The 6313-nt window shown below is 40.2% G+C and overlaps 1 protein-coding gene across 6 annotated transcripts; it reads left to right on the top strand.

Moving 5' to 3' along the window:
- The first annotated feature begins 433 nt into the window (after positions 1-433).
- Positions 434-5859, top strand: LOC117917525 (transcription factor PIF1-like). Of its 6 annotated transcripts, none has more exons than XM_034833828.1 (9): positions 434-531; positions 691-786; positions 937-1711; positions 2428-2526; positions 2623-2688; positions 2788-2853; positions 3936-4310; positions 4725-4803; positions 5336-5859. In XM_034833828.1, the coding sequence occupies exons 2-9, from the start codon at positions 707-709 to the stop codon at positions 5422-5424; spliced, it is 1629 nt and encodes a 542-aa protein (XP_034689719.1). In that variant the 5' UTR covers positions 434-531; positions 691-706; the 3' UTR covers positions 5425-5859. The 6 variants fall into 6 exon arrangements, with proteins under 6 accessions (XP_034689719.1, XP_034689717.1, XP_034689722.1 ...); XM_034833826.1 differs by having other exon boundaries at positions 434-602; XM_034833827.1 differs by having other exon boundaries at positions 439-602; positions 697-786.
- The last annotated feature ends 454 nt before the right edge of the window (positions 5860-6313 follow it).

Here is a 6313-nt window from a genome sequence, read left to right as displayed (position 1 = left end):
TAAAGTAATAATTTTTCCTTTTCATCTCATACGATGAAGATAGAAATGATTAGAACCTTAACCCAAATCCCAAATGGTAAAGGTACCTAAAAAGGAATATAAAAGGTTGGATACCATAAATATGGTTATCTTTATGGACTCCACTCTCCACATACCCACATGCTGTCCTTGTCCCCAGAGCATGGACTCTATTAACTACTTATTTATTAAATATTAAATGAATAAAATATGTTAATAAATATATAAAAATTTATATTTTTAAGGTACAATACATAAATATTATTAATTTTATTTTTATTTTTTTAATTCATGCCAAAGTGGAAAATGGGGAGAGGGAAAAAAGTGAAAGCGTGGGGAGGGCGTGGATGGAGTCGGGTACAAAGAGTCAAATCTACTTCGTCTTTTGCTTTGGTATTATTCGGAGAGAGAAACACCTTATCTCTGCTCTGCAAATATACAAAAGCGATTCGAGCGAAGAAGAGCAAGGCCCAACCTCAACATCTTCTCTCAAAATTTTTTTCCATTTCCCATGTAGGGTTTCTTCACTCCTGCTTTGTTTTCTCGACTGTGGATTCAACCTCTGAATCAATAGTCACTTCCAAGTCGGTCTTCTCCAACAGTGATTAATTGAGTTCAATTTTTGTTGTTGAGCTCCCTTTGTGGTTGTGTTTTTATTCATTTGATTTGTAGTTTCAGTTTGGTAACCATGAATCACTGCGTACCTGATTTTGAGGTAGATGATGAGGAAGCGATTCCCTTGACGAGACCGAAGAAATCAGCGGCCATGTGAGCTCTGTTTTTTTTTTTTTTTTTTTCGGCTTTTTTATGTAAGGCATGTTTTCTTCTTTCCGTTTCTTTCTTTTTTTTTTTTTCCTTTTTTTTGCTTTGTTTTGTGTGATATTGGGACTGAGTGAATGTAACTGAACCACGGACTAGGGTTGAGGATGATGAAATCATGGAGCTGCTCTGGCAGAATGGTCAGGTGGTGATGCAGATCCAGAATCAGCGATCTTTCAAGAAATCCCAGCCTTCGAAATTTCCAATTCAAGATGCTGTGCTTCCGCCGGAGCAGTCCAAGATCCGGTCATCAGCTCAGGTGGATGAGTCCAGCGCTCAGCTCTTCATGCAGGAAGATGAGATGGCTTCGTGGCTTCACTACCCGCTCGATGATTTCTGTGCTGATCTCCTCGATCCTACGCCGTGTGTTAATGCCTCTCCCCCTCCGGCGCGGCCTAATTTGTCGCCGGATGTCCGTCAGCCTGAGGAGAGGCCTGCTGCGACGAAGCCGCCGATTCCACCTGTGAGGAGGGCGGAGCTGGACTCCAAGGTTCACAACTTCCTGCATTTCCCGAGGAAATCGACTGCCGAATCTGGAGAGCCGAGCTCAAGCAGGCCGGCGGGGATGGAATCGACGGTGGTGGACTCAAGCGATACGCCGGGGGTATGCCAGCAGTCCAGGACTTCCCCAGCCGAGTGGTGCAAGGCGGAGTTAGCGAATTCCGGGTACGGGACCATTGGCGGTGCTACTGAGGCCGCGACGTCAGCAGCCGGGGAACATACGACATTTGAGCTCACGATGACGTCATCTCCTGGAGGGTCCGGGTCCGGCGGCAGCGCCAGCGCCGGAGCCGAACCGACGATGAAACCGCCGGCGGACGATCGAAAACGGAAGGGAAGAGAAGGCGACGACACGACCGAGTACCAGAGCGAGGTGAGTTCACTGTGTTCTTCCGCCTAAGGTGTGCGGTGATGCCGGCGCACATTAGCATTACAGTGGCTGATCCCTCCATTTTTCACCATCTTGGTTGGACACGTGGCATCAAAAGGGGTCGTCTATTAACTGCTAATCCATATAGGATTGCCACGTGTATGATGGGAGTAGCAGAAGTAACTTACACTTTACACAATTTAATGTATGATGATTGGAGATTGATTGTAGCGGCGTAGACAAGAGCGCAGACAATCAAACCTGAAAATTATCATACGGACTAGGGAGTAGGGACTAGGTACTAGGGAGTGTGTGCAATTTTGCTCCTATATGCACTGTGAGAGAAAGGCGCGAGACTCCCACCGCCCTTACCATCCACACCGCCTTAAAAATAAATATTTATTTATTTTTATAAAATTAAGAATGTTTATTATCTATATATATAAATATAAATTTAATAATTATTTTAAAATAATAATTGCAAGCAAGGATTTGAAAATCCTAATTTTTTGAAATGGTTAATAGCTGGAGGATTGAGTTTCGAAATATTTGAATAGACTATTTGTACGAATATGGAAGCAAGCAACAGGGTCTGTTGCCTGATTTTATAATTGATCCCTTGTGAAATTCAGAAGGCAGTTAATTGTATTGTTCCACCTAAATGCAATGCCATTTTATCTTCTGGGGTTGATTTTGTATACTTTTCTGTCGAATTGAAGGACGTTGAGTTTGAATCTGCTGATGCAAAGAAACAAGTCCGTGGATCAGCGGCTGCAAAGAGATCCCGTGCTGCGGAGGTTCACAACCTGTCTGAGAGGGTCTGTCTTTTCTAGTACTGTACTGTTGAATTTGTTGATGATTGGCGTCTCTTTTGGTTAGTAGTGCATAATGTCTGATATTGCAACCACATGCAGAGACGTCGAGACAGGATAAATGAAAAGATGAAGGCTTTGCAAGAACTAATACCTCGTTGCAACAAGGTCACCTTATTTATATATTTTATTCATCTGCTTTTTGTGGGGATTGATTTTTTTATGTTTTCCAATAACATTCATTCTCTTTTTCTTTCTGAATTTCAGTCTGACAAAGCTTCGATGCTGGATGAAGCAATTGAGTACTTAAAATCACTTCAGTTGCAAGTTCAGGTAATTTTTTTTTTATTTTTTTTTATTTTTTTGCATTGTTGCATACACGCAAATCTTGCATGAGGGCCAGTTGTGTAAGGTGCCATATCATTCATTTTGGTCTAAAGATAGCGATGAGGCCAACCTATGAAAAATTGGGATCTCAAAGCGGAGGAGATGATTCTTGAATGCCATCATCTACTGCCTTAGAACCAGGGCAGTATCAGTCTCTTAGGTGGTGTTTGTTTTTTTGGCTTTTTGTTGAAAACCATTTAGTTTTAGAATTTAGGTTGTTTGTTTTTTTACTTTTTCATGACTTACTATAAACTTTTTACTAAATAGAAAAAGCCAAAATATGTAGTTTTTTCTGAATAGAAAAAATAACACAATGGTTTTTTTTACTTTTTAATACTTAATAGAAATAAAATACTACAAAAACAAACAACCTAATATTTAATACTATTAAGCATTAAGGTTCTATTTAGAATTAAGTAAAAAAACAAACACCACCTTACTTTCCTACTGATATATCATTGAGAGGAATACATGTTTTCTACTTTACTACAGAGTGAAAAAAGAGCAGGAAGAGTGCTGGTTTTCCACCATAATTAGCCTAGGCTTCTTTAACAAGTTTTGAAATGAGGTCTAGATGTTACAGTGAATTCTGTTGGGCACTGGTCATAATTTTCAGCAGCTCAATGTAATGCTGATACAAAAATGGAGGTTGGGGAACCTAAATTCAATTTAATGAACTCTGGATCCTATCACGAGTTGTCATGATTAATCACCAAAACCCAAGGGTTGAGGCATAAAAAAACAGCTGATGAATAATGAGCTACTTGTATATGGTATGGGATGTTGTAAAAGTATTACTAATAATAAATATAAGCTATTGCTGTATAATGTTCTATGGACTCCTGCAAACAATCTTGATCCCCGTCTTGGCTTATGTAGATTCTTCCATCCAATCTTCATAATTCATAACTCCGAATTCTACAAGGCAATTGCATGAGACAATTTGGAATTATTTCTTCACTTAAGAATCCTTATATGAGTTCACGCATTGTTTGTTACAAATATTAGATTTTAATCAATTTCTGCAGATGATGTCGATGGGATGCAGCATGGTCCCTATGATGTATCCTGGCGTCCAGCAGTACATGCCACAAATGGGGATGGGAATGGGCATGGGCATGGAGATGGGTATGAACCGTCCAATGATGCCATTTCCCTCTGTTTTAGGTGGCTCAACCTTGCCCACAACAGCTGCAGCAGCTCATTTGGGTCAAAGATATCCTATGCCAGCCTTTCACATGCCCCACATGGCTGCACCTGATTCATCTAGGATCCAAGCAAACAACCAGTCGGATCCGGTTCTGAACTCACTTGGCACACAAAGTTCCAACCAGCCACGGGTTCCCAATTTCGCAGATCCATATCTGCAGTACCTCCAGCAGATGCAAATGCTACCAGCTCAGGTATTTTGGCAACCTTCGCTTATTCTTAGATCAAAGGTTGGATGTGTTTATGACACAATTAATCTTCCGTCTAAATGTAGAGTTGCCTACATTTGATAGCAGTGTATCATTGCCTACGTTATCTGTGAGTTGTTTGTCAGGCCATGTGAGAAATCATGTTGCTTATCGCCACATTATATTTCTGACATTAACCAAACATAAATGACATCCCCAATCTTTATCTTACATGGCCATGATTTTGGGTGCATATAGAAGCCTATCATGCTTAAGGAAATACAAAAATTCGGTTGGTTTAGGACCAAAATCGTTAGTTAGATTTCTTGAACTACTGACATGTTCAAAGGCTAATTGGGCCATCACCATTTGTTTTTGTGTTTTACTGGTTAACAGTGAAACCCGATGTTTCTCTTACAGAATCAAGCAATGGGCCAGCAAAATACGAGCAAGCCAAGTACCAGCAAAGGAACTGAGAATCTCGAAAATCACCGATCAGGTAGGTGATTTATCTTATATACTTTTTTTGTTATGGATCTGCGAAAATCACCCGGATGAGTGTCTCTATTTTCCTTTGGGATTATTCTCTTTTAATTAACATAAGCTCTTGGGCACACCAAGGTCTAAGACAAACATGATTCTGTTGTCTGAGTCCTTAGTTTTATTAATGTGGCAATAGCACTCCCAAACCCCTACTCCCTTTCCCACCCCACACCTCCCCTTTCCCCTTTTTCTTTTCATGATCTGCCACTTTAGTTCATGAGGAGAAATGAGAGCCATGAATTCTGATATTTAATATTGCTTCATATGAAAATTCTACATTAGTTGATCCCAAGTAAACTTTCTATGTCAGAAAGTCTACAATTTTTTTTTGGATCTTTTCTAAGTTGGTAACTAGGATCACCAATCAGTCTGTCATATAGTTAGTGCCAACTGCTCTTTGAACACTAACCAAAATTATGGTGTATCCGTAGTTCTGAATGTAGAGTCAGTTGGACACCTAATGAAAACACATTAATCAGGGATGACAGAAATTTCTGTGTTGCAGGTTGAAATTTTTGGTGAAGGATTACTGAAGCTCTTGAATCAACAGAGTAAAGTTGTTAGGGCAGAAATTTGAAATGAAGTTGTTAGAGCAGAAATTTGAATGACATTGCTAGGGCAGAAATTTGAATGAAGGATGTTGCGGGCATAGAGACTGTTCCATCTTTGGGTCACTGCATGAAGAAAGGCTCATGCCTGCTAAGTTTTGTAGTGTAAGAGAAATACCCTCGAGGGCGGCTGATTAATCTATATCACACATCTAACATGTAATTATAACCCCCCGATCTCCCTTCTATAGGATCAATTTTCCCTATATGTCTCTTTCAGCTTTTTAATCTCCTTTCATTTTCGTTTTCTACCTTTTTTTTTTTTTTGGAACTGTTGAAGATGCTTAAAGGAAAAAGTGAGGAACCCCAATTTCTGAGGGAGTTCATCACTGTCAAACAACATGATATAAATTGGGTCCAGGAGGTGAGTATATCCTAAATACATATGGCCTTCATTTTCATCATTTGCCCTCTGCTGGCAAGTTGCCAAATTGGTGCAAGCCAGAGCATATCACACTGCACTGCACTGCACTGGACTGCACTTTGTTCCCTGGACTGTGGGGATGACTTTGATCATTGATTTGTTGTTGTATTCAGTTGATTCCTGTTATCATGCTCTGTTTGGTCATTTGCTCTTCTTCCTGTCTGCATCAAGAATAGTATCCCCTTATAGACAAAACACAACCAGTCAAGACAGTATCATGTCACCTTCCACCACCATCTCTATTTTTTGCATGTTGTTAGAAGTGTGGTGGTGCGTCTCAGAGAGAGAAATCAAGGATTTGGTGAGCCAACAACCGAATATTTTCTCTATTTGAGTCAACCCACAGTTACATTGAGTTGTGCTGGCAGCCTGGGAATGAAACTTTCAAAGGCCCGCCCAACATTTAAATCTCCTTTTTGTATTTCCCTTTCCCA

This window comes from Vitis riparia, chromosome 7 (assembly GCF_004353265.1).
Source record: "Vitis riparia cultivar Riparia Gloire de Montpellier isolate 1030 chromosome 7, EGFV_Vit.rip_1.0, whole genome shotgun sequence".
NCBI classification, from domain to species: Eukaryota; Viridiplantae; Streptophyta; class Magnoliopsida; order Vitales; family Vitaceae; genus Vitis; species Vitis riparia.
This window is presented reverse-complemented; position numbering and strand designations above follow the sequence as displayed.